Source organism: Pongo pygmaeus, chromosome 10 (genome assembly GCF_028885625.2).
Source record: "Pongo pygmaeus isolate AG05252 chromosome 10, NHGRI_mPonPyg2-v2.0_pri, whole genome shotgun sequence".
Taxonomy (NCBI): Eukaryota; Metazoa; Chordata; class Mammalia; order Primates; family Hominidae; genus Pongo; species Pongo pygmaeus.
In genome coordinates this window covers 123,170,597-123,197,733 of record NC_072383.2, presented here as the reverse complement: position 1 = coordinate 123,197,733, position 27,137 = coordinate 123,170,597, and the positions used below count along the sequence as shown (strand labels likewise).

Here is a 27,137-nt window from a genome sequence, read left to right as displayed (position 1 = left end):
TCCCTTCTATTTTTTAGATTTCAATGTAGTTATCATTAAATTTCATTGTACAGTCATTCATTTTTTAAAAATTCTATTACTCTCGTAAGTGGGGTGATGGGAGAGAAAATGAGGGGGTGACATTAGCCAGAAAGGTCAGGGCAGGCCATGACAGTTAAGCGGACCCTTGTAGGCTGAGCAGCAGCCAGCTGTGTGGACCTCTGGGGAGTGTCCCAGACAGGTGGAACAGGAGGTGCAAAGGCCTCCCTGAGCTGGCAGGGGTCACAGAGAAGGCTGGCATGGCCCGAGGAGGTAGGCGGAGAGGCGGGCACAGGCCAGGTCACAGGGGGCTGGTAAGGAGTTCCGGTTTTATTATCTGTTGGAATAATAATGATGAAGTTTATAATAGCGATGAAGTTTATCCCAGGAAGCAATGTGATCAGATTTTTGTTTTAAAAGTTCGCTTTGGTGGCCGCAGGGAGAAAGGACATGGGGGTAGGGGCGAGAATACCATGGGAAGGCCCCTGCAGGAGCTGCCGAGGTAGGTAGTGAGCACCCTGTCACTGGGAGGTATGCAAGCTGAGGGTGCATAATGTTCAGGAAATCTGCAGTGCCCAGGAAGCTGCCCTCGGCAGCCTTTGCACCCTGCACTCCTTGCAGGCTCTGATGTTTTGTGACTCTGCTCATGCTAGACTGCAGAAACTGTCTCGTGTCCAGTGCTGGGACATGGGAAGGGAGGCCCTGTGCAGGCCCCATCCCACCACGTGGCTGGACACAGGGACCTCAAGTGGGACCGCAGCTCGTCCTGGCTGTTTGACTAGCTGTGTGTCCCTGTGGGAAGTCACTTGCCCTCTAGGGCTCAGTTTCAGATGTGCTCACTGAGGTCAGTGCTCAGCGCATAGAGCACATACTGGGTTTTTGGTTCTTCTTTCTTTTGTCTACAGATACCCAGACTCATTCATTCAACAAATATTTACTGAGCATCTACTACATGCCAGGCACTGTTCTGGGCCTCCAGGAGATAGCAGTGAACGAGGCCTGACATTCTAGTAGGGGAGGCTGATAAGAATAAATACACTGTGATAAGTGACTGCCGCTATGGGACAATGAGATGATCCAGCCGGGGTCAGGTGGGGCTCCCAGCTTCCCCCGGAGCAGCCTCCCCCACGCTCACGGCCTCCTCGCCCCCGCTGCTGTCATTGCTTCGAGGTGGGAGGTCGTTCCCTCCCCAGAGACCTTGCCCCGTCACTTTAATTTCTCTGTGTCTGCATGCTGGGGCCGCAGAGTGAAAGTTAATTTCACGCTTGACTTCCTGCCGCACAGGCGATTTCGGACGCGTTGGAGTCGCCCGTGGCCGCCTCCGCTGCCCTCCCACCGCCACCTGCTTCGGGCGCTGTTGGTGTCCTCTGCTGCAGGAGGGAGTGCTCAGACCACCGGGGCGGGGCCGGGGCAGCCCCAGAGGGGCAGGAGATGGGGGCTCCATCGAGGGATGGGCCCCACCCTGGGCAGGACCCTCCAGGAATTCCCAGGCGTCTGTGGAGCCCGCGTGGGATGTGGTGAAAGGGCGTGGGACCTGGGGATGAGCAGCAGCCAGTGCTCAGGCATGTTCCGCCTCTGCCTGTCCGGGGGTTGCCCTGGTTCACCGGCCCCCTCAGGCCTGGAAGCCTGCTGGTTTCTTCTGTTGCTCGTTTTTCTTTTTTCGCAGCCTGATTTCCTCCCTCCTGCTCCCTCATTTGGGGGTCGGCTGATGGGAACTGTGAGACCCGGGGCTGTGCAGGCGGAAAGGGGGATCAGTCAGAACCCAGGTTACTCTTAGGAGGTCTCTCTGGTCTTGTTCAGAGACATCAGATGACTCCCCCAGGGTCACACAGACAAATTCCTAGACCAGTCCTAACTGCACATCCAGCCGACTTCCTCTCCTGGGTCTCTACTCCAGGCCCTGCCCCTCCCTAGCTGGGTGACCTTAGACAAGTCACATCACATTGCTTGGCACTGTCACAGCTTTTGGTTGGCACTCAGTGATCAGGAGGTTCAGACCATCACCCCAACCCGCAGACTCTTCCCAAGGTATCTGGGCCCTGCATGGCTGCCTCCCTCTTCCTCTCCCCTGCAGCTGGGGTCAGGCTCTCCCTGAGCACCCCTTCTGCCCTCTCCAGATTCACTATTGCTGCCTCCCTCCCTAGAACCCAGGGCTCTGCTCATTTTCTTCTTCCCACCCCATTCCTCTGCTTCTCTCAGGCCTCAGCTCAAACCTCCCTTCCTCCAGGAAGCCTCCCCTGATTGCCCCAAGCTTTCCTTTTCCAGTACCCCATAAACCCCAGGACCAGGACCAGTCCCAGCCAGGGTCCAACCGGACTCCCCTGGAACACTCTCATAATTCCTGCCTCCTTATCCTGCCCTCCTACGTCCTGCTTCTCCTCTCCAGTGCCCTGGCAGATGGCAAGACGAGGTTTCCTTATAGGGTGTGTGTTTTTAAACCCTGACTTCTTTGCACCCCATGAATGCCTCACCAGCAAACGCATCACATGCTGCTTAGCCCATGCCTCCAGAGCCCTCCTACAGACTGTGGTCCTTATGTTTGCCGGACAGAAGCTCAGCAGAAAAGATTTGTCTGCAGTAAGCTATTTGCATCTTCATTGCCTAAACACTGCTTGGAACAAAATAAACACTTAAAAAAAGTTTGCCAGAGGAATGTTGAACACGTGGGCATCATAAACCAGGAGTCCCCCAGGTGGCTGCCTCCAGGAGTGGGAAGGAACGTTTGAGTGAGGAGGGCTGGTGTGAGGCAATAGGGAGTGGTAGGGGCTGAGGAATGGGGAGCTTGGTGACCTTTGAAAGGGGCAGCGAAGCCTCAGTTTCCCAGCCTGTGGCCATGAAGAGGTGTGGCCTGACGGCCTGATGTTTTCAAGAGAAGCTTTAGGTTTGGCTTTTTGTGTAACAGCCTCTGGTTTTCAGTGCTGGCAATGAATTTAGGATTTTAGAAAGCACCAGCCGGGTGCGGTGGCTCACGCCTGTAATCCCAGCACTTTGGGAGGCTGAGGCGGGCAGATCACGAGGTCAGGAGTTTGAGACCAGCTTGGCCAATATAGTGAAACCCCGTCTCTACTAAAAATACAGAAATTAGCCGGGCGTGGTGGCACGTGCCTATAGTCCCAGCTTCTCAGGAGGCTGAGACAGGAGAATCACTTGAACCTGGGAGGCGGAGGTTGCAGTGAGCCAAGATTGCGCCACTGCACTCCAGCCTAGGTGACAGAACAAGAGACTCCATCTCAAAAAAATAAAAAGCAAAAAAAATAAAAATAAAGCACCACGGCCCAACACAACACCCTCGGAGGCTGTCTCCGGCCTGTGCACTGTACAATTTGCACCCTGCGGACTTGACATGTATTTGCAGACTTGACATGTGTCCTTTTGCATGGTACATGGATGTCTCTGGGTGGCAGGCAGTGTCCTTGCTTTGGGAGGAAACCTGGATCAGCCAGGGAGGATTCACACCCTCAGCTGCTGCTCATCGGTGGCGAACAGACGGCTGCATGCACATCACCACCACCCCGAGGCCTCATGCTCCCCGAGTCATTTTCCAGCTGCAGTGACGGCACCGCGGTTTGTGGAAGATCACACGCCGGACTAGCTTCTCAGTGCTGCCTTAACACTCGGCCATGAACTGGGCAGCTGAAAATGGCAGGAACTTTCTTCTCTCACAGTACTGGAGGCTAGCAGTTGGAAATCAAGGTGCTGCAGGGCCACGCTCTCTGGAAGGCTCCAAGGGAGGCTGCTTCCTTGCCGGTTCCAGCTCCTGGCGGCTGCCGGCCTCCTTGGCGTTCCTTGGCTGGGAGATGCGTCACTCCCGTCTTTCGTATTCGCGTGGCGTTCTTCCCGTGTCTGTTCGCATCATCTCCCCTCTATGTGTGTCTGTGTCTTTGTCCAAATTTCCCCTTTTCATAAGTCATTGGATTAGGGCCCACCCCAGTGACCTCATTCTAACTTGCTTCTCGCTCTAAAGACCCTGTTTCCAAATGAGGTCATGTTTTGAGGTGCTGGGGCTTAGGACTTTACACATACCAGTTTTTTTTTGAGGGGGGGTTGGGGGTGACATTCCCATCTGTACTAGGCAGTGTACCACCTGCAAACCCCAAAGTCAATTTTGTATGGTCCTCACCACGGTGTTTCAAAGTGGATTCTATCTCTCTTCTTTTGTGAGACGGTGGAACTATTTATTTTAAAGTAACTAGATTGTACGTTGTGCAACAGAAGAGTTGCAAATACGCTCCAGAGAGTTCCCACACACACGTCACCTGGCACCCCTCATGTGGACAGCTTATATAACAGCAGAGATACACTTACCACAACTGGGGCCTGCCATGGTGGCCCACGCCTGTCATCCCAGCACTTTGGAAGGCCAAGGTGGGAGGATCACTTGGGGCTAGGAGTTGGAGATGAGCTGGGCAACAAAGCAAGACCTCATCTCTACCAAAAAATAAATTAGCCAAGTGTGGTGGCATGTACCTGTATTTCCAGCTACTCAGGAGGCTGAGGCAGGAGGATTGCTTGAGGCCAGTTCAAGGATGCAGTGAGCCATGATCGAGCCACTGCACTCCCGCCCGGGAGACAGAGCAAGACCCTGTCTCTAAAAACAAAAATCAAAACAAAACAAAACAAAATACTAAGAAAGAAATAGCGGCACATGACCCTCCACTAAACTACCAGCTGTCTTTGCATTTTCACCCGTCTCCCCACAAACGTCTGTTTTCTGGTCCAGGATCTGATTTGGGTTCTCACGTGACATTTGTCCTCGTGTCTCCTTAGTCTCCAGCCCGTGACGGCTTCTCAGCCTTGCCTTGTTTTTCACAACTCCAGCACTTTTGAAGATCACTGATCATGGCTTTCTTTGGCAGGTGTTTCCTCCTGGTAAGACTGGGATGGTGGGTTTTGGGGAAGACCAGAGAGAGGTAAGGGGGCTGCGTGATGCCCACATGATAGGGGGCTCTGCCCTAGGTCTCCTCTGTCGCCTTAGAGTTATCCCTCCTTTGCTCTGTTCTTTACTAGAGAGTCACCAAGTCCCACCCATATTCCAGGGGAGGGGAGTTAAGCTCCGCCTTCTAGAGGGAGGAATATAGATTTGTGGAGCCACCGCCATGATTCATACATACTTGCGGGAAGATTCTTTGAGGCTGTGCAAATTTCCTGTTGCTCCTTAAAATTTTGCCAACCAATTTAGCATTCATCCCCGGATCTTGCCAGCGGCGGTTGGGTTATTACTGCGTTCTAATGACAATTTTCTGTTTCCCTCACTTCTTGGACATTTATTCATTGGAACTCTAGGAGAAAGATCTGTCCCTTCTCCTCCATGTATTGATGTATTGAATCATTTGTTTATAATCACATGGACTCGTGGGGATTTGTTTTATTCCTGGGACGCTAATCTAGTCCCAGGGTTATTTCTGTTGTCACTCACATTGTTCCAGCTCTGGCAGCTGGAAACCTTCAGGCTGGGTTCTGTGTCCTTTTGACTTTTGTTTTCTTTTGTTTTTGGCAATTCTTGACTTAAAGTCACTCTGGGCTCTTATCGCGTACTTCCTGGCCGAGCGCTGAAATCAGCCATGTTTCTGGGATTGGAGGATGGTCTTCGCCGAGATCTGGGTGCTGCTGTGCTCATGGCCCCTGGGCCCTCACTGCTTCTAGGCCTTCACAGCTGTCTTTTGCATAAAAGACCAAACCCTTTGCCATGTCGAAACTCACAGGACCCTGCAGGACTGGCCCTGCCAGTCTTGCTCACAGCCCCTCCTCCGTCCTCTCTGTCCCTCCCCAGCACCGTCCAGCCACAGGGCCTTCCTCTGTCTGTGCTTCCGATACACAGAGTTTGTTCCCGTCTCCTGCGGTGCCCTCCAGCTGGAGTTCCCTTCCTTCTGGATCTTCCCAGAGCCGGTTCCTTCTGATGACGTAGATCCCAGCTCAAGGCCATCCTCTCTGGGAGACGTTTCTGCACCACGGAATCTAAAATAGCCCCTCACACCCCATCCCCCAGCACTCACTAGCCCTCCATTCTATTTAAGTTCCCAAATCCAGGATTATCTTGGTCATCTTGCTTATTGTCAGTGTCACCTCTGTGAGAGCCCTCAACTGTGTCTTGCTCCCTGCTGTGTCCCCAGCACCTGAAACAGTGCCTGGCACATAGTAGATGCTCAGTAAACAGTTGTTAAGTAACAGAAGATGAGGCTGCGATGCCATAGATTTCAGATGAGGAAACTGAGGGCTTCTGAGGTGCGCTCAGAGACACCCTGTTATGAGATGAAGGGTGCTGGTCCTAGCCTGTGGGACTGAGGACCCCCGGGGCCCAACCTGGCCGGGGTGGGGCCCAAGCTGATGGAAGGTGGGGAGGCCCTGGCCAAGGCACCACCAGGATGACCCGGGGACTGAGGTGGATTCCAGGCCCTTGAGCCCCATGAGGCTTCACTCGTCCGTCAGAGCCTGGTGTTCCCTCCTTTTCCTGTTTCCAATGGGGCTGGGGTCCCGGGGGCTGGACAGAGCATAGCCCCCAGTCAGCAGCTTTGGAGCTTTCGAGGGGGTTTGGACACTGCTGAGAATATGAAGAAGTTGGGGATCCCCTCCCCAGAAAAGTGGGTGCCACTGAATGCCGCGGATTGGGGACAGACAGCAAGTTAAGGTGCACAGCAGGCTCCTGAGGTCACTGTGGCCCCCCAGGCCCTGGGAAGCCAGCTGCAACACCCTGCTTTGTGTGTTGGAGACTGTGGAGAGGGGCCTGGGAAGAGAAGAGGATGGTCCTGGGGTCTTGGTGCAGCAGTGGGTGGGAGTGCCTTCCAGCCCTCATAGCATGGGCTCCAGAACCTCTGGCCTCTACTCTCCAGGTCTCCCTACCTTTGCCTGTCTCCAAGTCCCTGTCCCCTTTCTTTGGGTCTTGTCTCTCTCCCTCTCCCCACTTCTCTCTCTTTCCCTCTCCTAGTTTCATCTTCCTCTGAGTCTCTGTCCCCTTCCTTTGGATCTTGTCTCTCTGTGACTGCCTCTCTCTCATCTCTCTCACTCCAGTCTCATCTCCTGTCCATCGCCAGGTCTCTCCTTTCTTGGATCTCATCTCTCTGTCTATCTCCTTCTCTGTGTCTCCCCTTCTCCCAGTCTCGGTGTCTTTCTCACCTCTGTCTCCCTCTGTCTCTGGGTCTCTGTCTCCCTCTCTGGCTCTCTGTCTCCCTCTGTCTCTGGGTCTCTGTCTCCCTCTGTCTCTGGGTCTCTGTCTCCCTCTCTCTCTGGGTCCCTGTCTCCCTCTCTCTGGGTCTCCGTCGCTCTCTCTCTGGGTCTCCATCTTCGTCTCTCTAGGTCTCCATCCCTCCGTCTCTCTCTTTCTCTGGGTCTCTCTCCCTCCCTCTCTCTGCATCTCCATCTCCCTCTGTCTCTGGGTCTCTGTCTCCCTCTCTCTCTGGGTCTCTGTCTCCCTCTCTCTTTGTCTCTGTCTCCCTCTGTCTCTGGGTCTCTGTCTCCCTCTGTCTCTGGGTCTCTGTCTCCCTCTGTCTCTGGGTCTCTGTCTCCCTCTCTGGGTCTCTGTCTCCCTCTGTCTCTGGGTCTCTCTTTCCCTCTCTTTGGGTCTCTGTGTCTCTCTCTCGCTGGGTCTCTGTCTCCCTCTGTCTCTGGGTCTGTGTCTCCCTCTCTCTTTGTCTCTGTCTCCCTCTGTCTCTGGGTGTCTGTCTCCCTCTGTCTTTGGGTCTCTGTCTCCCTCTCTCTTTGTCTCTGTCTCCCTCTGTCTCTGGGTCTCTGTCTCCCTCTGTCTCTGGGTCTCTGTTTCCCTGTCTCTCTGGGTGTCTGTCTCCCTCTCTTTCTGGGTCTCTGTCTCTCTCTCTCTGAGTCTCTGTCTCCCTCTCTCTTTCTGGGTCTCTGTCTCCCTCTGTCTCTGAGTCTCTGTCTCCCTCTGTCTCTGGGTCCCTGTCTCCCTCTCTCTGGGTCTCTGTGTCTCTCTCTCGCTGGATCTCTATGTCTCCCTCTCTCTGCATCTCTGTCTCCCTCTCTCTGGGTCTCTGTCTCCCTCTGTCTCTGCGTCTCTGTCTCCCTCTGTCTCCCTCTGTCTCTGAGTCTCTGTCTCCCTCTCTCTGGGTCTCCGTCTCTCTCTCTCTCTCTCTCTCTCTCTCTCTCTCTCTCTCTGGGTCTCTGTCTCCCTCTGTCTCTGCATCTCTGTCTCCCTCTGTCTCTGGGTCTCTGTCTCCCTCTGTCTCTGGGTCTCTGTCTCCCTCTCTCTCTGGGTCTCCGTCTCTCTCTCTCTCTCTCTCTCTCTTTCTCTCTTTCTCTCTCTGGGTCTCTCTCCCTCTGTCTCTGGGTCTCCGTCTCCCTCTCTCTGCGTCTCTGTTTCCTTCTTTCTCAGGGTCTCCGTCGCTCTCTCTCTGGGTCTCCATCTTCGTCTCTCTAGGTCTCCATTCCTCCGTCTCTCTCTCTCTCCCTGGGTCTCCGTCTCTCTCTCTCTCTCTCTGTGGGTCTCCGTCTCTCTCTCTCTCTCTCTGTGGGTCTCCGTCTCTCTCTCTCTCTCTTTTTCTCTCTGGGTCTCTCTTTCCCTCTCTGTGCGTCTCTGTCTCCCTCTCTCTCAGGGTCTCTGTCTCCCTCTCTCTGGGTCTCTGTCTCTCTCTCTCTGGGTCTCCATCTTCGTCTCTCTAGGTCTCCATCCCTCCGTCTCTCTCTTTCTCTGGGTCTCTCTCCCTCCCTCTCTCTGCATCTCCATCTCCCTCTGTCTCTGGGTCTCTCTCTCCCTCTCTCTCTGGGTCTCTGTCTCCCTCTCTCTTTGTCTCTGTCTCCCTCTGTCTCTGGGTCTCTGTCTCCCTCTGTCTCTGAGTCTCTGTCTCCCTCTGTCTCTGGGTCCCTGTCTCCCTCTCTCTGGGTCTCTGTGTCTCTCTCTCGCTGGGTCTCTATGTCTCCCTCTCTCTGCGTCTCTATCTCCCTCTCTCTGGGTCTCTGTCTCCCTCTGTCTCCGGGTCTCTGTCTCCCTCTCTCTTTGTCTCTGTCTCCCTCTGTCTCTGGGTCTCTGTCTCCCTCTGTCTCTGGGTCCCTGTCTCCCTCTCTCTGGGTCTCCGTCTCTCTCTCTCTCTCTCTCTCTCTCTCTGGGTCTCTGTCTCCCTCTGTCTCTGGGTCTCTGTTTCCCTGTCTCTCTGGGTGTCTGTCTCCCTCTCTTTCTGGGTCTCTGTCTCTCTCTCTCTGAGTCTCTGTCTCCCTCTCTCTCTCTGAGTCTCTGTCTCCCTCTCTCTTTCTGGGTCTCTGTCTCCCTCTCTCTCTGAAACTCCCGTCTCCTAGGATGTGCCTGCTTCCCTTGGAACCTGCAGTGGTGTGTGTAACCTGCTTGGTTGAGACCCCATGGGCCCTGGCCTGAAGTCTGAGACCCCCCCCGGGGGTTCCCTGAAGTCCATGCCTGGTGGCCCCACCAGCTGCCCCCCACTGCTTGTGTCCCTCCCCCCGCAGCAGGACTGGGTGTGCTGGAGGTCCGTGCACAGCACCTGGTTGGAGCCAACGCTGGGGCCACGCAGGCCACACCCTGACACCTGGCCTGTGGGCGGCAGCAGGTCTCAGGGTCTCAGGCTCCGTGGCCTGTATTCCTAGTTGGAGGCTGTGGCTGTTTCTCCGTGGCCATCTTTCCATGGGCAGGTGTGGCTGCCGGGGTGCATGTGGGTGGGGGCGGGAAGCCACAGGCCCCTCGGCTCTGGGAACCCTCTTGTCTGCACACTGGGCTCAACCTAAATGTTGGCGGGGGCTGCCTCACGTGCGGGAGAGTAAGGATGCACATTGGCAGCTCACAGGTCTCTCTGGGGATACAGTACGGGTGGGTCTTATCTCCCTGAGAACCAGTAATGGGGCAAATTCGGGGCTCGCTCTCAGCAAACAGGATGGCACGGGGTGCAGCGCCTGAGCCCGGCCGGGCTGACCTGTCTGCCACTTCCCTCCTGCACAGAAACCAGGCGATGCGGAAGAAGCTAATCTTGTACTTCAAGAGGAGGAATCACGCTCGGAAACAATGGGTAAGTCCACACCATGGCCCCCATCAGCTTTCCTTGAGATCCGGGGAGAATTGAGCGCACAGGGGGCCACACCTGCCGGGGCCCTCTCAGTTCCGCAGCTGTGTCCTCCCTGAGCGTCCAGGCTGCAGAGGAAAAGCCAAGGCCGGCCAGGAAAGGAGGAAAGACAACAGCTGCTTCCAGAAGGCCCCAGGGTGGGTAGGGGTGGGGGGGTCTATGGCCCTTCTTCCAGCCTGGAAGGGAAGAAAGCAAAATGTTGGCCTGGAAAATTAGTTGCTAAGCCCTGGTCACGGGACCTGTCCTGGGCTTTTCAGGCAGAAAGAGAGGTTTTGGAGAGAGATGGAGGATCAGGGTGGGCTGTGTGCCGGGAGGCAGGGGCCGCAGGGCGCACCCTTACAAATGAGCCTTTCCTGGTGCACTGGGCCCAGGTCCAGGCTCAGGGAAACTGAGACAGTGGACAAGCATTGAGCCCCCTTTCCCTGAGCCTGCATTTGTGGCCAGTGGCCTCATCCAAACAGAAAAGGATGCTGATTCCTGCTTCTCACTGTAGGCTGTGGATCTCAGCCTATGGCGGGGAGGCTGGGTGTGCCAGAGGCATGTGGTGGTGGTTTCAGGCAGCCATGGACATCACCCATTCCCTGGAGGAGATCAGGGTCGAGTATTCTCCCAGCTGTCAGGGGAAGAAGCGCGGACTCAGATGGGCTTCAACAGGAAAGGAATGGCTGTAGCTGGAAACGTCTGTTACGGGTAGATGGCAGGAATAGTCTTTCAACTCAAGTCTTGCCTTCATTTCATTTCATTTCATTACATTTCATTTCAATTATTTATTTATTTATTTGTTTATTTATTTATTTATTTTTGAGATGCAGTTTCACTCTGTCACCCAGGTTGGAGTGCAGTGGCAGGATCTCTACTCACTGCAGTCTCTGCCTCTCGGGTTCAAGCAATTCTCCTGTCTCAGCCTCCCAAGTAGCTGGGATTATAGGCGCCCGCCACCAAGCCCGGCTAATTTTTGTATCTTTAGTAGAGAAGGTTTCACTATGTTGACCAGGCTGGTCTTGAACTCCTGACCTCAGGTGATGCACCCGCCTCAGCCTCCCAAAGTGCTGGGATTACAGGTGTGAGCACCGCGCCCGGCCCCTTCATTTCTGTGCAGTTTTTTCAACTCCGTATATTAGAACATTGACAAACTAAACCTGAATTCCCATAGCAGGTGGGAGCCAGAGAGCTGTCCTTTCTTGGACGGTATTACAGATGCTCTGATTAGGCCAGGAGAGGGCCTGGGTCCTGTAAACCAGTGGCTGATGCCGGGGAGATGGAATGAGGCCACCTGGTTTTGGCTCATGGGACTTTCTCTACAGTTGGGGATGATGTCATTGACTCCACCCAAGCCACGGGGCTGCTGGGACAGGGTAGGGAATGGGATAAGGCTGGGGAGTACCTGAGAAAGTCCCCACCTGGGGAAGAGGCAGGCTGGATGGGGACTGCTGCCTTGGGATTCTTGGATAGGAGAAGTGGCAAGGGCTGGGAACTAGGTTTGCCGTAGGGTGGAGGGGCTCCCCTCGTACCTGCAGCCCCCTGCCCCACCTCCTCCCTCCTTCAGCTGTGTTGGGGTAGGGCCTGCGAGGCAGCTCCCTGTGTCCTTTCTGGGGTCAGATCTGCTGGGTACCAGCCTCCAGAGAGGCCCTCCCAGGCACAGGCCTGGCTCAGTCATGCCCAGCGCCTGTAGGTCTGTGGTACACCGTAGGTGATGACTAAGTGCTGCTTGAACTGAAATGGGCCGGGACAGGGTGTTAGCTGATCCAGTGCCTTCGGGGCCTGGATGCCAGCAGTCACGGAGCACCTACTGTGTGTGAGGCTCACAGTTGCTGTGACACGGGCCCTGTCCTCAGACCTGCAGGCTGCAGGGACAGATCTTGCGTAAGGACGAGAAGGATGCCTGCACACCCTGCCCTTCCGGTGCCTGTTGTGTTCCAGGTGCTCTTCTGAGTGCTCTCCATACGTTAGGGCATTTAGTCCTGTGAGGTGGGTGCTTGATCAGCCACGTTTCAGATAAGGAAATCGAGGCACAGAGAGGTTAAGTAACTTGCCCTAGGTCACACAGCTGGGAAGTGGTGGAGCTGAGATTTGAACCCAGACCACCTGGTTCCTGAGCCCACGCTCTGAACCCCCAAGGGGCAGTTCCGAGAGAGCCCAGGAGGGTGTGTGGGGTATGGTGGTATGGTGAGCGGCCACACGGCAGGGCCGAGCAGTGCCTGGGGAGGGGGACCCTGGGCAGGCATGGGGTCGTGGGCAGGTATGTGGGCACGTGGGGCCAGGTGAGGGGCTTAGCTGGGGCAGGAGGTCCTGGCACCTGGCTTTGGAAGGAGGGGCTGTGGCTCTGTGGGAGGAGGGTCTTCCCTTGGCCCTGCCTGCCTGCCCTGGCCCTGAACTTGGTTGGGCACTAGAGGGAGAAGACACTTCCAGCCAGATGCTGGTGCCTGGGAAGCTGCGGGCAGCCCTCGGGACCCAAGCCCTGCTCATAGGTGAGGAGAGGTGGGCTGCCCAGCAGTGCCTTGCCCAGCTTCCTCAGACCCCCTACCTTGACTGGATGGTGCCCACAGGCACTTGGGCTGGTGCAAGAGGCTTTGAAACGAGCGTCCAATCTGTTTATCAAGTTAAGAGATACCCACACAGGGCTGCCGGGTGCCCAGGAGTCACAGGCCAGGAAACAGACCAGTAACGTGGGGAGAAGAGCTGCGCAGAGATGGGCTGGGGACCTCAGTGCTGAGGTGGGAATGACCAGAAAGGACTGGCTTTGTGCAGATCTGGGAGTCAGGGTGTCAGGCAGAGGGCATAGCAAGTGCAGAGGCCCTGAGGCAGGAACCAGCTTGGGACAGAACCTGGCAGGCCAGCAGCAGGAGCCAGATCGCCTGGAAACATCTGCCCTCAAGCTAGGATGGAACATTCAGGTTTGATTCCGAATGCAGTGGGACACCGAATTTATTCTTAATACATGTATTTGTAGTAAAGAATCCAAAGTCCTTATTCTAAGAAATTTGACAGAAGAGTACAAGGAGCATCTATATACCCACCACCTAGAATCAGCCACGGTTACCATTGCCTTGTATTTGCTCTGTGTGTATAATATGAATATAAACATGTTTGTTGTTGCACTATTAGAAAGTAGGTACAGAGGTGCCGACCTTCACCCCTAATAAATACTCCCCCTCTGTCTCCTGTGAGGAAAGAAATCCTCTCATTTTCACCTAAAATGACTGCCAATTCAGTGCGATCTTGCCGCCTCCTTGACAGCCCCCCGTGGTTCCCCCCTTGGGGTGAAGGCGCGTCTTGGGAGGGCAGGAGAGGATCTGATTTCCATTTAAAAGGATCGCTGCAGCTGCTGGAAGGAGCTCCGGCTGGAGGTGGAGTTGGGGTGGGTTTGAGTTCTTTAAAGATTGCCAGTGGCTCCTTGGGGGGTCTGTGGAGGGGGTGGAGGGAGAAATCAGCTTATTTAAAGCTAGAGAAGAGTCAGGCAGAAACCAAGGACTTCCAAGAAGGGTCCACTGTGGCTTCGTGGCACATCTTAGGAGGGATGGAAACAAATTCAACAGCCCCTGAAGCTGCGGTGGCGATTGGGATGGTCTCTGTTGTGGCATAAGAAGCCGAAGTCCCTGACTTCATTGATTTCAGTAAGGCCTGGGGAGGGGGGCTTGGCCGAGAACTCCGATGTGCCTGCCTCACCCCCACTGGGGAGTCAGACCCCCCTCAGACTCGGGGACCCCCATACCTTAGCAGGTTCCTGGGACCCACCTCTTCCCAGAGAGCAGGGCCTTATCCCTGTCATGGGATCCTCAGCACGATCACGGCCCCCCAAGCCTGCCACATCTCCTGGGAAGCTGAGCTGGACCCTCTGGAGGCCCAGTTGGCTGAGAGGCTGGCTCAGTCTGTAGTCGCAGAGGCATGGCTGGCCTGCTCCTTCTCCCTAGTGGATTTGCACTCCTAGCACCCCGCAGACTAGCCGGCGGGGGTGGGGGCGGGAGTGGGGCGGCTCCAGCGGCTCCAGTCTTTCCCTGTGCGTGTGTGTGTGTGTGTGTGTGTGTGTGTGTGTGTGTGTTAGAGAGAGAGGGAGGGAAGGGTGGAAGGGATGTGTGTGTGTGTGTGTGTGTGTGTGTGTTAGAGAGAGAGAGGGAGGGAAGGGTGGAAGGGGTGTGTGTGTGTGTGTGTGTGTGTGTGTGTGTGTGTGTGTGTGTGTGTTAGAGAGAGAGAGGGAGGGAAGGGTGGAAGGGATCTGTTTCCTCCCCTGGCCAGTGGGTCCGCCCTTGTAGAAAAACGCCAGTGAGCATCTTCCCTGCTACCCAGACCAGGCCAGAGCTGCCCGCCCTGCGCTGTCCGAGGCAGGCCGAGTGGACATAGGCACAGGCTACAGCAGGTGGCACTGTGGTTAGACCCAGAGGGGGACTTCCTTGTTCTGGGCAGAAGGCAGAGCCCAGTGCTTGGGGCCATGGAGGTGTCTGGATGTCCCCTCAGAGACACTACTGCTGGAGGCCTTTGCCACCCGTGCACTCCACGGGGGACCCAGCTAGAGCCAGGCCGTCTTGCCGGCGCCCTGCCGGCAACATGGACAGGCCGAGGCCCTGCTGGCCAGTGGCCTGTTGGCTTGCGCCCGCTGGTCTGCACCGGTCACCACGTGACTTTCCTCTGCTGGCTTGAGGTGAGCTTTTCTCACCCATGAGCCTGGGGCCTCTTGGACAGGGGCCGAGGTGGCGTGGGCTGGTTGTTGCCGTCCCTGCAGTCCCCATCCCTCACTGGGGCTGTCAGCAGCCACTGCCCCGAGCATGTGTGGCCGTTGTCTGTCACCAGAACCGCCTCTTGATCTCCAGCGCGTTCCTGGCACAGCCTGCATGCATGGGGTTAGGTTCTGGGCCACCCAGCACCAGCCTGACCACCTCGTGGGGACCGTCATGGTCATGGGGCTGTCGAGGATGGAGGGCACAGCTTGCCCTTGGTCAGAAGCTGAAATATGGGGTGGGGTGGGGCTGGGGTGTCTGGGCTCCAGGACCAGAGAGGGGCTTTCTGATTGTGCTGAAGCGCCAAGTGGGTGTTTGTGGAGGCTCCCAGACCACACCATCTGTCCACCCCCAGCTGTTAGAGGTGGAGTAACTGGGGTTGTGTGGGTGGCTCGCCCTGCGTCCCCTTCCCCGCCCCCACCCCCTGCCGCCACTTGCTCAAGTCACCTTGGAGATGTGGAAGCCAGACAGCTATGCTCCGGGCTGATTGGGGATCTCTTCTCAAAGGACATGCAGCAGGCAGCACTGTGGTTAGATGTGGAGAGGGACTTCCTTGTCTTGGAGGGAGGGCAGAGCCCCCTCTCTGGGAGCTGCTGGGGTCCTCACAGCTGGTCCTTGGGTTGAGGCTGGGGAATGAGGAACTGCTTGGAATGTGGTTTTCTCTGGAGGCTGCCCCTCCCCGGGGCTGACGGGCCCACACGTCGTACCGTACAGCACAGCTTCCTGTGGTGTGGCAGTGGGCTCCATCCGGGCTGTCTGGTGTGGCCGGAGCCCCAGCCACATGTGGCTGCTGGACATTGGAAGTGTGGCTGGGGAGAACTAGAGCCCAACTCTTAAATTTTACTGGATTTGTGATTTCAGTTGAGCCACATGTGGCCGGTGGCTTCCATTTGGGACCAGGCCTCTGCAGAGGAGGCCAGGACTGGGTGGCTGGTTCACCAGGAAGGGAGGTGACCATGTCCTCAGGGGAAGTCTGTGGGTTTTCTTCAGGGGCCCCCGTCTGCTGGATATCCATGCAACTATGTGGGTGTCTTTCTGTCGTCTGCCTGTGTGATGTGTATGTGTCTGTTGTGTGTCTACATGTGTGACTCTGTGTATGTGTGTCCGTCATGTCTGCCTGGGAGACCCTGTGTGTGCATCTGTCTGCCTGTGACTGTGTGTGTGTCTGTCATATGTCTGCCTGGATGACCGTGTGTGTGTGTCTGCCTGCCTGTGTGACCGCCTGTGTGTCTGCCTGCCTGCCTGTGTGATGGAATGTGTGTGTGTCTGTCATATGTCTGTCTGCATGACCATGTGTGTGTGTCTGCCTGCCTGTGTGACTGACTGTGTCTGTCTGCCTGTGTGACCATCTGTGTTTCTGGCTGGCTGGCTGTGTGACTTATGTGCCTGTGTATATATGTGTGTGTGTCTCTCTCTGTGTATGTGCCTATATGACTGTCTGTCTGCTTGTGTGACTGTGTATCTGTTTGTCTGCCTGTGTATCTGTCTGTGTGACTGTGTGTCTGCCATGTGACTGTATCTGTCTGTGTGACTGTGTCTCTCTGTCTACTTGTGTGACTGTGTCTGACTCTGTGTCTGGGTGACTGTATGTGTGTATCTGTGTGTCTGTGTGACTGCATGTGTGTCTGCCTGTGTGACTTGTGTGTGCCTGTATGTGTGCCTGTGTATATCTGTCTGACTGTATGTGTGTGCCTGTCTGTGTGACTGTGTATCTGACTGTATGTGTTTGTATGACTGCATTTGTGTGTGCCTGTGTGACTTGTGTGTGCCTGTGTGTATCTGACTGTATGCGTGTGCCTGTATGTACGTGTCTGTGTGGCTGTATCTGACTGTGTGTGTGTGTGCCTGTGTGACTTTGTGTGTGTGTGTGCACCTGTGTGTCTGCCTGCATGTGAGTGGGCAGGAGCGGGGCGGTGGGTGCCAGGTGCAGGAGCATCTTCCGCAGTGCCCCCGCGCTCTCCCAGGAGCAGAAGTTCTGCCAGCGCTATGACCAGCTCATGGAGGCCTGGGAGAAGAAGGTGGAGCGCATCGAGAACAACCCCCGGCGGCGGGCCAAGGAGAGCAAGGTGCGCGAGTACTACGAGAAGCAGTTCCCCGAGATCCGCAAGCAGCGGGAGCTGCAGGAGCGCATGCAGAGGTGAGCGGGGCCCAAGCCTGGCGCCCCCCACGTCAGGGCCCGGGGTCAGCTCCAGGCATCCTCGGCAGAGGTGGCCCGGCCAGGAAGGAACAGAACAGCGCAGCAGCTTCTCAGGCCAGTGGCCGGGGCCCTACCAGACCCTGGCATGTGTCACGTGGAGCCTCTTTGGCCTAATACTTACTTGGAACTTAAATACGTTTTGGAGACAAGCACTTCTTCCTGTGTGCCATAGCGTGCACCTGCCAGCTTCACTCATTTCTGGGGCCTGCACGACCCCTGAAGGCAGCTGAGTTTGAGATCCCTGATGTGGGACGAAGGGGAGAGACGTGGCTAAGAGACCAGGCTGCCAGCCTCCCGCAGTGGCTGTGAGGACTGGGTGGGCTCCGTGTGAGATGTGCCTGATGACAGGCAGCTGTGGTTCGATGGCCATTTTTCTTCGGATGCACAGACAAGGCGATTCATTGGTAATAATAAGAACACCTTTCACCCTTAACTGAACTCACAAGCCATGTCTCATTAAGTTCCCCACAACAACCCTAGGCAGCCGGGTGCCACTTTTGAATCCTCATATGACAGGGGAGGAAACTGAGGCACAGAGAGAAACACTTTGCCCCAGGGCCAAAGAGGCAGACCTGGGCTTTGAACCCAGATCTCTGTGGCTGGGCTTTTCAGGGTGTTTTAGGAGAGAGGAAGGGACTGAGCTGCCCGTGTCACAGAGTTTGGCCGTGCTGGGTTGGGGTGGGGGCTCCACGCCTCCCCAGGACCCCGGGTGTGGGGCCGGCCCCTCTGCTGGCTGCTGCCCACACTTCTCCTCTGGGGAGGGCGTGGGCTCAGGGCTGCGCCACAGGGGTCTGCTAGTGCCCCCGACCACCAAAAGGCCGGTCCTGAGTGTGTCCCCTTGGTCCCCAGCAGGGTGGGCCAGCGGGGCAGTGGGCTGTCCATGTCGGCCGCCCGCAGCGAGCACGAGGTGTCGGAGATCATCGATGGCCTCTCAGAGCAGGAGGTGAGTCCAGGCCCTGACTCTGGCCTCAGCTCCTTTCCCCTGGCATCCCCCGTGAGGGTGCAGAGGCCCTAGCCAGAAAGCACCTCCTGGGTAGTTTACGTCGAGGGGCTTTGCCACCAAAGCATGGGTGGAATCAAGGTGGGTATCGAGGTACCCAGGACTAGCAGCCTCAGGAAGCTGCGGCCCGTCCCAGGCCTGCAGGGGCAAGTGGAGAGAGGGGTGTTAACGCGTCTGAGAGGGAGGGTGGCAGGACCCCCTACAGGGAGGGCCCCAGCGCTCCCCCGTCCAGATGCCACAATAGGGAGGGGGTTGGGGGACAAGGACCCTGCCTCTCACTCTTCCCATCTCCTGCCTCCTTTTGGAACTTCCCATTGGCTGAGTCCAGCCAGAACCCCAAGGGGCGGGAGTGCCTGTGGGTTCCAGGGTCAGCCTTCCGGGGCCCAGAGCCTGGCGGGGTGGGGGGAGCATGGCGCAGGCCGATGAGTTCCCAGCACGCCAGCTGTCCACGCAGCCACGACCTTCTCGCAGGCACCTCAGCCCTCCTGGCTGGAGCAGGGCCGGTTTCCCCTCAGGCCTCTTTGGGGTGCCAGGACACCCTGGGGTCAGCTTAGGTGACTCTGGCTGCCGTCACTGGGGCCCACAGATGGCCAGGAAGCAGAGGGGCAGCCTTTTCTCCTGGGGAGGAAGTTGGTATCAGCCTGTTCCCTCCCGGGTCCTGTGGGTCAGGTATCCATGATGACACTACCCGCTGCTCCTAACACCACAGCAGACACGAGGCAGCCACGGCACGTTTCTTCCTTCTGGGGACTTTTGTCCAGGGAGAGCTTTTGTCCAGATGGAAGATTATAGCCCTTCAGCTCAGCACAGCAGAGCCATGCATGGCTATTGAAATCAAAATTAATTAAAATGGGATAAAATTAGCAATTCAGTTCCTCGGTTGCATCTGACACATCTCAAGAGCTCGACAGCCGCTTGTGGTTGGCAGCTCCCCTCCTGGGCGGAGCAGACAGCGAACACCTCCCTGGCTGCAGAGTGCTCTGTTGGACAACAGAACGCGCTGCCCTGCGATGCTGATGCTCAGATTAGACAGATGGAAGGGGCCCCGGGGAGGGGGCGGCTGGTTTAAGTTGCAGTTTCTCACCAGAGATTCTGATTCAGCTGGTCTGGGGCAGAGCCCAGGAATCCGCATTTTTACCCCGCCACCCACTTGATTCTGGCGCAGGCAATCCGAAGATGAATCTGGCCATTAAAACATAATTTTTCATTTTAAAACTTCTCGTGGTACGTTTTTGTTTACAACAACATCCAGTTGACAGAAAACAGCTCAGAAAGGCATCTCATTGCACAGCCACAAGGCCTGGCCCTCGAAGGTTGGGCACCCGAGCTGGGCCATGTCAGCCCCTGTCTCACCGACGCTGTGCACTATGGACATCCCGCAGAGAGGCTGGACGTGGGTTTAGTCTGCACTGGAAGGAGGAGGCCAGTGGCCCTCTCCTCTGCATTCCCCACCTGATGGCCAAGGGTGTGGCACCTGGGCTGATTGTTGCATGTACAACCAGCCTGGGGTGACCTGAGGTTCCCCCGGGAGTGTGCAAGGGAGGGGGCTGGGCCGGAGGACAGGCACTTCCCATCCTTCTGGGAGCTTCCTGCAGTCAGAGCACATGGCTGGCATGGGAAGGACAGGAAGGCAGCTGTGGGAGGGCGGAGCAGAGGTCCTGCCTGTGGCTGTGCCGGGGGTCCTGCCATTATTACATCCCCGGGACACCCGAGGAAGGTCGCTGTTCTGTATCAGGGGTGTAGGGGACAGCTCCAAGGGTCTGGGAGATAGACGCCGGCCTCTTGGGGGGATCCTCTCCCACCCCGGGGTCAGAGCTGTGCCCCGCACCCGGCCCCTGGCTGGGAGTCCTGCACATTGAGTGAAGAGGTTGGATGTGGGCGGCCGGGCAGCTGGATCGTTTGAACTGGCTGACCTTGGCTACGCGGAGCCCTCGCCTGCCTCCGGAGATGGGTAATTAATCGCCAGTAATTGGCTGGCTGCGAGATTTGGGGAAGTGAGCCCAGCTGAGTGGCGGCTCAGAGCCTCTTAATAGTCATCCCAGTGCATTAGGAGCGGCTGCCTGACTCCTGCCGCATGCAGGGCTGGGCAGGCCAGATCCCAGGTGGGCCCTCTGAAGGAGCAGGATGCCGGGAGGGGGCGTGTAGTGCGGGGGAAGGAAAGACCTCTCCACCAGCGAGGCGGCCGACCCTCTCTGCGCCCCTGGGCTGCCTGCATGCTGTGGGGCCAGCCGGACCCCAGGGCCCACTCTTGCCTGCCGAACCTGGAAGGCCGGCCTATCTCCCGGGCTCCCTGGGCCCAGCTGGGCTGAGCATCTTTCCTGCAGTGCTTTATGGAGCTTGCATTTCCAAAGGGAAGATTCATGGCTCCCCTTCCACTGCAGAGAAGGCGGCTGCTGCTCTCTGCATTGAATCTACAGTCCTGCCCACCATAAACCTGTCGGGGAGGCCTTTACATTCTCCCTTCCCCCAGCATGAGCTATTATTATTTTTAAACTCATCATTCTCCTTCTCGTCGGTTTTGCATTTTCCCTGCTCTGGCGCAGAACATCCGTCCCGTCTGTGTCTTCCCTGGGTCCCCTGCGCCGGCCGGAGCACCTCGCCCCCGGGCCTCTGACCCTGCCCTCCGTTTCCCTGCAGAACCTGGAGAAGCAGATGCGCCAGCTGGCCGTGATCCCGCCCATGCTGTACGACGCCGACCAGCAGCGCATCAAGTTCATCAACATGAACGGGCTCATGGCTGACCCCATGAAGGTGTACAAAGACCGCCAGGTCATGAACATGTGGAGTGAGCAGGAGAAGGAGACCTTCCGGGAGAAGTGAGTCCTCCATCACCTGGCCTGGCCCCCCGGCCCGCTGCCCTCCCTCCATCCTGTTGAGGCCTGCACTGTCTCCTGGCAGCCAGCACAAATGAGCATGCCGGGGGGTGCCTAAAACCGCAGGGATTTACTCTCTCCTGGAAGTCCAAATCCTGGTGTCGGTGGGGTTGGTTCTTTCTGGGGGCCATAAGGGAGAGCCTGTCCCCGACCTCTCCCCAGCTGGTGTTTCCAGCGTCCTTGGCCTCCCGGGGCTTCTAGATGCATCCTTCCACGCTCTGCCTCCGACCCCACATGACCTTTGTCTCTGTGCTTCTCCTCTTATAAGGACACCAGTCACACTGAATTTAGGGTCTAGCCTAACCCAATACAACCTCACTTTAACTAATTACATCTGGAAAGACCCTGTTTCCAAATAAGGCCACATTCTGAGGTTCTGGGTGGCCATGAATTTTAAGAGGACACACTTCAACGTGGTACAAAGTGTAAGGGCAGCTGTATGTAAGACGGGGCACTGCGAGTCGGAAGAACAAGGCAGGAGGGACTTAGAGGCTGGGCCGCAGCCTTGGGCAGGGTGGCAGCTGGCCAGTGGCTTTTGGTGGTTTCTATTTTGTTTTGTCTTTGACAGTAGCTGCTGGCTGAGTGGGTTCATGATCCCATCACCGTGCCTGTGTCTTCTCGGCTTCATACATTTCCCCCTCCTGTCCCTTATGACAGCTCAGCCAGGCCCACCCCAGTACACAGTTGATGACACGGAGGCTCAGAGAGGTTCAGACAGTGCACAAAGGCCACACAGCATGCACACAGTGGAGGCAGGGTTCAGACTCCTCCAGCTGGAATAGAGAGGCTGTGTAGGGAAGGGTTTGCGAATGGGGCTAGGGAGGGGGGCTGTGCAGAGCAGAGACGGGAGTCAAGTTCTCTCAAAAGCTGTGTCTGAGGGGGCCAAACCCCACAGTGAGGATCTGCAATGTGACATCAAGGCAGAAGGAGACCTCCATCCCTGGCCTGGGGTCCACAGAGGAGATGGTGGGCCACGCCTTAGAGACTGTGTGCTGTAATTCCGGGGAGTCTAATCTTTTGGCTTCCCCAGGCCATGCTGGAAGAAGAAATGTCTTGGGCCACACAGAAAATACACTAACATTAATGATAGCTGATGAGCTAAAAAAAAAAAAATCACAAAAAAAACTCATAAGGTTTTTTTTTCTTTTTTTTCTTTTTCAAGACAGAGTTTTGCTCTGTTGCCCAGGCTGGAGTGCAATGGCACAATCTCTGCTCACTGCAAGCTCTGCCTCCCGGGTTCACGCCATTCTCCTGCCTCAGCCTCCCGAGTAGCTGGGACTACAGGCGCCCGCTACCACACCCGGCTAATTTTTTGTATTTTTAGTAGAGATGGGGTTTCACCATGTTAGCCAGGATGGTCTCAATCTCCTGACCTCGTGATCCGCCTGCCTCGGCCTCCCAAAGTGCTGGGATTACAGGCGTGAGCCACCGCGCCTGGCCAAAAATCTCATAAGGTTTTAAGAAAGTTTACGAATTTGTATTGGGCCACATTTAAAGCCGTCCTGGGCTGCATGTGGCCTGTGAGTTGGACAAGCTTGCTCTAATCACTTGCACGTAGAGGGCTGGGTTCCCTGCCCAGGACATAGAGCACTTCCTTAGGACCTCAGACCTCTGGGAGGCAGGAGAGTGGGAAACTGAGCTGTGGACGGAGGCCTCAGTGCTTGGCCAGGAGGGGACGCAGGGAAGAGACTTTGTCACTGCCTGACGTTCACCCGGCAGGCTACTGAGCCGCCTTGGGGAAGACCCTGCCTCCGGACAAGAGCTTCCTCCAAAGCAATGACACTCCTTCCGCAGTGCCCTGGGCTTGCAGGCAGGACCTAAGGGATGGGGTGACTCTGGGTCCCCGGCAGGGGCAGGTGGACCCACAAGTGCAGATACCGAACTCGGAAAGGACACAGTGGCTGTCCAGGAGGGCCTTTGGTGGAAAACATTTTTTAAGAATAGCTTTTGATTGTGGAAATGTTGAAACGTCCATAAGAATAGAGGGGTGGGGTAATGAGCCCTTGAATGCCCACAGCGCAGAGTGAGTGGTCCTCCACAGGAAACAGCGCTTGGTTCCTGAGCAGGAATACTCGGTTACTTAATGGCTTATGCTTGCAGCCTCACCATAGCAGGCACGATCTTTCTACATCAAATCAAAGTCTCTGTCGAATGCTTTTTACGGTTTTGAACGAGGGAGGTGATGGTGGGCAGTTACGGGTGTTAAGAATTACTGAATTACTGTTGCGTTTGAGATTCACATTCCCCCGGTAGGCATGATGTTTTAGTGTATGTATTTTTTCTGAAATACAAGAAAAAAGGTGTTCTGGGGGACTTTCTGTGGCTTCAGCCTTTCGAAAGATCTCATGTGGTTCTGCAGGTCTGATAATGTCACCCTCTGTTAATTCAGTAGCCGAAGGGTGGGGGACCCAGGCTGGGCTGCTGTCTGCCGGCCTGTGGGGCTGGCGTAGCTTCCATCCTGTGTGAGCCGCAACTTGGCCACTTGCATGCCTCAAGGACTGTGGGCTTGGTTTGAGGTCTCACGTGCAGAGGAATTGATAGCGCTCGGGGCTTTGAAAATCACCTACTGACGGCATGGGGCTCCACCACGTGCTGGCCATGTGACCATTCCCCCTCTGAACCTCGATTTCATCATCTGTAAAATGGGTACAGCAACAGGGCCTTCCTTGTGAGGTGTGCAGGGCATAGGAAACGCTTAATAAACGTCTTCGGGGGTGCAAGTGAGGTATTGGGGGAGGGGAACAGGTGACCTAGGAGATTCCCAAGTTTGATTCCTGGTCTCTTGGGAGCCCCCACTGTGCCTGGGGAAACCCTGTGGGAGGGGTTTGCAGGGAAGGAAATGTCACTGGGACAAGGAGAGGGAGCGGAGAGGAAAGGACTCTCCCTACCTGGAAGAGAAGGGCTTTAGGATGGCTCCGGCCTTGCCAGCCGCCCGAGGCGGGATCCCAGGCCGGGGAAGCCTGTCATTCCTCACCGCGCCGCTTCCACGGGGAAGAGAGCAGAGACTGTTCAGGATCCTCGGGTGTCTGGCTGGGAAGCAGACGCGGGGCCTGCTGGCCTCCTGCCCAGCCATCTGGAGGGCCAGGCAGGTCAGGCACTGGTGCTCACTCAGCCTCCCTCCGTGGGAGCCCACAGTCCAGCCTCGCTAGCAGCCGCTGCTCTCCCTGCGAAGGCCGTGGGGCTGTGGCACGTCGCTGGGACGCCTGGGCCTGGGGCCAGGGACTCCACCCAGCACCCCTTGGGTGGAGCAGGCCTTGACCCACATCCCCGCCCCCACCATGCTCCTGCTCCTTTGGCCCTCACATTTCAGCCTGGGCCCAGTGGTTTCCCAGTAATTCTCCTGGCTACGCAGGAAGCCAGTTGGGACAGTGCCAGCGCCCCGCCACCGCCCTCCAACTTAAGTCCATGCTTGCCGCCTCCTTGGCTGGCCAGCCCCCTCCTGCTGCCCCACGGGCACTCAGAGCCTCTGCTCCCAGCTCTTCTGGGGAGGCCCAGCAGCCTGGTGAGCTGTGACCCCGCTGGTGGGGCCCTGCCATGTTCCCAAGCAGACCCTGTGTGGGCCGGGTGAGGTCCTGCTTCCCAGATCCAGCTGGAGAGAGAAACAAAAGCGGATTTTAAAGGGGAGGGAACCCCACCAAAGAGCTGCATGTCATGTCCTCATTTTTCCTGGAAGCCGCCTCCAGCAGGACAAACAAATATATTTTCAAAGGCGCTAAAGCCAGTGACTCACTCCAAGGAACGCCCTCTCTTACCCCTGGGTCCCCACCCCTCCCGTCTGCTGCAGCAGCCCTTCCCACACCCCCCTGGGCTTAATTGCTCCAAGTGGGGCGGTGCCCGCCAGGCCGGGCCAGTGGGGATGGCAGGCACCTGGGAGCCGATCGGCCGCCCCGCAGGGAAGCCCCCCTCAGCCAGGTCTCACGCCCGCCCTTCTCGTCCCGCAGGTTCATGCAGCATCCCAAGAACTTTGGCCTGATCGCATCATTCCTGGAGAGGAAGGTGAGTCGCTGCCCGCCCCATACCCCTTCGGTCTCCACCTCCATGGGCAGCTGCGTGGACTCAGGGTGGAGGCCCTCCCTCTCTGCCCACAAGGCCCTGGCCTGCCTGGCCCCTTGCTCCAGCTGCCATGCTCCCCTCCTCCCTCCCTCCCTCCCTTCCTTCCATCTGGGAGATAGATCAGTGCAGGCCCCGCCCTGGCCCCCTGGGCCCACGGAGGAGGAGCCTCAGGTTGCTGAGCACCTGGGAATCCCGAGAACCCCAGGGAGAGCTGCACGGCCAGGCTTCCTGGAGCCCCCTGTGTCTGGCCAGGTCTCCTGCCAGCTCCTCAAAGGCCGCGTGGAGCGTCCTTGCAAACTGGGGGTGGATTCTGGAAGCACTACCATGCCTGGCATCCCAGTGAAGTTTTTGTAGGCAGGAGTGGCGTGCCTCAAAGAGACTGGAGGGACCAGCTTTTCTAGGTCCCTCTGAGGGTCACTGACTGCTTTCTGACACCTCTAATGCCAAGCCAGACGTGTGGCCTACAAGTCCCCATCTTCTTTGGACAAACCTTTGTGGGGAACTGAGGCCTAAAGCCCACTTTGTGTCAAGCCCAGGCCTGGAACAGTTCCAGTTGGCCGGTAGACACAAAGTGTCCCCAGAGAATGGTAAAGCCGTTGTTTTGCACCCACAAGGCTGGTTGGACTGTGCCCGGAGAGGCTGCAGGTGGGAGAAGGTGGCTGGATGAGGCTGCATGTCGGACGTGGCCCCTGGGCCTTCCCGCAGCATCCTGGGGTCAGAGGAGAAAGGCAGCCGTCTGTGTGTCTTAAGCAGCATTGCCCTGAATCACGTTTCTCAGAGATGGGGACCTGCCCACCCCAGCTTGGTGGACACCCTGTTCAGGCTTCCTGGTTGTAGAAGGGAGGCCAGGAGGATGAGGCACTTATTTTAAAGGACAGCTGTTCCCAGCGCCTGCCCCTCATGAGCTGATAACCGTAGAAGGAGAGAGACCGAGCAGTGTGGGGAAAAATCTCTCCATGCCTGAAAAACCAGTGTGGAGAAACAAGCCCTATAAATAGCCCATCTTCTGAGTGACGACGTCTCCCTCAGGGAGTGGACGGCACGGCGGACTCTAGGTTAGGGCTCCCCAGGATGGAAGCAGGGCATTTCAGAAATTGACCATTGAGCAGTCCTCCTTCAGGACGAGGGGATTAGAAGTCTTTGTGCTGGGGGATAAACTTCATGGTGTTCTTTGGCTGAGAGGCGGCCCAGGACGAGGCTTCAGTAGAGCTTCCAGAGGGGTCTGGAGCAGGAGCTGCCAACGGAGAGGCCAGCGGGGACAGGCGGGTCTTGACAATGAGTGAGGCTGACATCTGGCTGGGAGCCGGGTGGACCAGCCAGTCTGTGCCCGTCTGCGGGGGCAGCTGCTGTCCGGAGCCGGGCTGCCATTGCTGAGCACAGGAAGGCGCTCTCCTGAATTGTTAAAGGAGAAGTCGGGCACCCACATCCCCTGAATTGCAAATATTGGCATCAGATTATAAAATGTCTTTCTCGATTGCCATGTGGGTCCTGTTTGTGGGCCGGGTTTAGCCTGGGGCCGCCTGGGAGCCCCCCTGGCGGGTCGTACTTGGCAGGAGGCTGCCAGCTGGGGGCTTTCTGTTGAGGGAAGTGAGGTTTGAGGCCCAGCTCAGAGGCCTCACAGAATGCCCCTTGGAGGTGGGGTCCTGGCTTGGCACTGGCCAGAGCATTGCAGAAACATTTTACATTGTAAGGGGAACGGCTGCGGGCATTGGCGAGCTGGTCCCATTTGGCCAGGGTTCATAGAGGGCTGGTTGCTCCAGCTATCAGACCCAGTCTACATGGAAAAGACCAAGACAGAGAAAAGAAGGAAACCCAGGAAGAGGAACGTGGGGCGTGGGGTGGTCCCGATGCTCAAGGCTTGGAAGAGGCTATTCAGGACCTCAAATATCAGGGAAGAGAAGGCTGAAGTCAGGGAAAAGAGAACCTGGACCTATGTTTGGGGAAGGCTTTGAGTTTGCCCGACTGTGGGCCGGAGTCCTTGTTTCCCATAAGGGCTGGGGGTGACATATGGCGACATCAGCGCTGTCATTAACCATAGCAACAGCGATGACTATGATAACAGGAAAGACTTCCATCATGTTTACTCTGGGCCAGGCCTCGTCCCAAGTACTTTACCTATGTATTAACTGATCTGATCTTTGTGATAGCCTGTGAAGTATGTACAATTAGCATTCCCATTTTACAGATGAGAAAACTGAGACACAGAGGTTAGGTCATCTGCCCGAGGTCACCCAGCTGGTACGTGGAAGAGGCAGGATATGAGCCCAGGAT

The 27,137-nt window shown here is 56.7% G+C and overlaps 1 protein-coding gene across 50 annotated transcripts in view; it reads left to right on the top strand.

Annotated features, from left to right (window-relative positions):
- Positions 1–27,137, top strand: part of NCOR2 (nuclear receptor corepressor 2) — a 246,677-nt gene that overhangs the window by 123,546 nt on the left and 95,994 nt on the right. For all 50 annotated transcript variants that reach the window (XM_054444031.2, XM_054444024.2, XM_054444029.2 and 47 more), the window contains exons 10-14: positions 9,911–9,977; positions 16,708–16,880; positions 17,790–17,883; positions 20,578–20,756; positions 24,755–24,809. In XM_054444031.2, the coding sequence (XP_054300006.1) occupies positions 9,911–9,977; positions 16,708–16,880; positions 17,790–17,883; positions 20,578–20,756; positions 24,755–24,809 (568 nt within the window). The remainder of the gene's footprint in view (positions 1–9,910; positions 9,978–16,707; positions 16,881–17,789; positions 17,884–20,577; positions 20,757–24,754; positions 24,810–27,137) is intronic.